Raw genomic sequence first — 1,491 nt, forward strand, 5'->3', positions numbered from 1 at the left:
TTTATTTTTAATTAAAGGCTTTTATAGCTTCACTGTTCAATCCAGTAACACTGGCCATTTGTGGCTGTCGAGCACTTGAGAGCAGAGATGTGCTCCAAGTGTGAACTTTGTGCCAGATTTCAAGGACTTAGTATGGGGGGCAAAAAAAAGTAAAATAGCTCAAAAATGTTATATTACTACCTGTTGAAGGGATAACATTTTAGATATATTAAAGAAGTATTAAAATTATTTTCACCTGGGGGAAGTTCGTACAGTGCCGAAGGCGACGCATCTCCGGCCCGGGTGAAAATGCCTCGTGTAAAAGCCGCTCAAGCTGGAAGACAGGGCCCTGGAAAGAGACGACTTGCGGAAAACTTTGCCCCTGGGGAGGTAATCACTGACATGACGAAGAAAGAGTGGAAGCTGGGCTCTCCCATTGGCCAGGGCGGCTTTGGTTGTATATATCTTGCTGATATGAATTCTTCAAAATCGGTGGGCAACGATGCACCTTGTGTTGTAAAAGTGGAGCCCAGTGACAATGGACCGCTCTTTACTGAACTCAAGTTCTACCAGCGAGCCGCCAAACCAGAGCAAATTCAGAAGTGGATTCGTACCCATAAACTGAAGTACCTGGGTGTTCCTAAGTATTGGGGGTCTGGCCTACATGATAAAAATGGAAAGAGTTACAGGTTTATGATAATGGATCGCTTTGGGAGTGACCTTCAGAAAATATATGAAGCAAATGCCAGAAGGTTTTCTCGGAAAACTGTCTTGCAGCTAAGCTTGAGAATTCTGGATATTCTGGAATATATTCACGAGCACGAGTATGTACACGGAGATATCAAGGCCTCAAATCTTCTTTTGAGCTACAAGAATCCTGACCAGGTGTACTTGGTAGATTACGGCCTTGCTTACCGGTATTGCCCAGAAGGAATTCATAAAGAATACAAAGAAGACCCCAAAAGATGTCACGATGGCACTATTGAATTCACCAGCATCGATGCACACAATGGTGTTGCCCCGTCAAGACGTGGTGATTTGGAAATCCTTGGTTATTGCATGATCCAGTGGCTTAGTGGCCATCTTCCTTGGGAGGATAATTTGAAAGATCCTAACTATGTTAGAGATTCCAAAATTAGATACAGAGAAAATATTGCAGATTTGATGGACAAATGTTTTCCCGAGAGAAACAAGCCAGATGAGATTGCTAAATACATGGAAACAGTGAAATTACTGGACTATGCCGAGAAACCTCTTTATCAGAACTTGCGAGACACTCTTCTGCAAGGACTGAGAGCTATAGGAAGCAAGGATGACGGCAAACTGGACCTCAGCCTCGTGGAGAATGGAGGCTTGAGAACAAAGTCAATAACGAAGCGCAAGAAAGGAATTGAGGAGAGCACCAAATCCAGTGTTGAAGATATGGAATGCTCCAATACACAGACAGAAGAGGTCACAAAAACCCGTTCAAAAACCAGAAAGAGAGTCCAGAAGTAAATCAAATGCTGTAAA

General features: G+C 43.1%; 1 protein-coding gene across 1 annotated transcript; it reads left to right on the forward strand.

The window, feature by feature from the left end:
- The first annotated feature begins 245 nt into the window (after nt 1-245).
- LOC116863937 (serine/threonine-protein kinase VRK1) lies at nt 246-1,485 on the forward strand. Its single transcript, XM_032851218.1, has one exon. It carries the CDS (start codon nt 289-291, stop codon nt 1,474-1,476), a length of 1,188 nt encoding a protein of 395 aa, XP_032707109.1. The 5' UTR covers nt 246-288; the 3' UTR covers nt 1,477-1,485.
- The last annotated feature ends 6 nt before the right edge of the window (nt 1,486-1,491 follow it).

The sequence above is a fragment of the Lontra canadensis genome, unplaced genomic scaffold (assembly GCF_010015895.1).
Source record: "Lontra canadensis isolate GAN:19392208 unplaced genomic scaffold, GSC_riverotter_1.0 scaffold5592, whole genome shotgun sequence".
Taxonomy (NCBI): Eukaryota; Metazoa; Chordata; class Mammalia; order Carnivora; family Mustelidae; genus Lontra; species Lontra canadensis.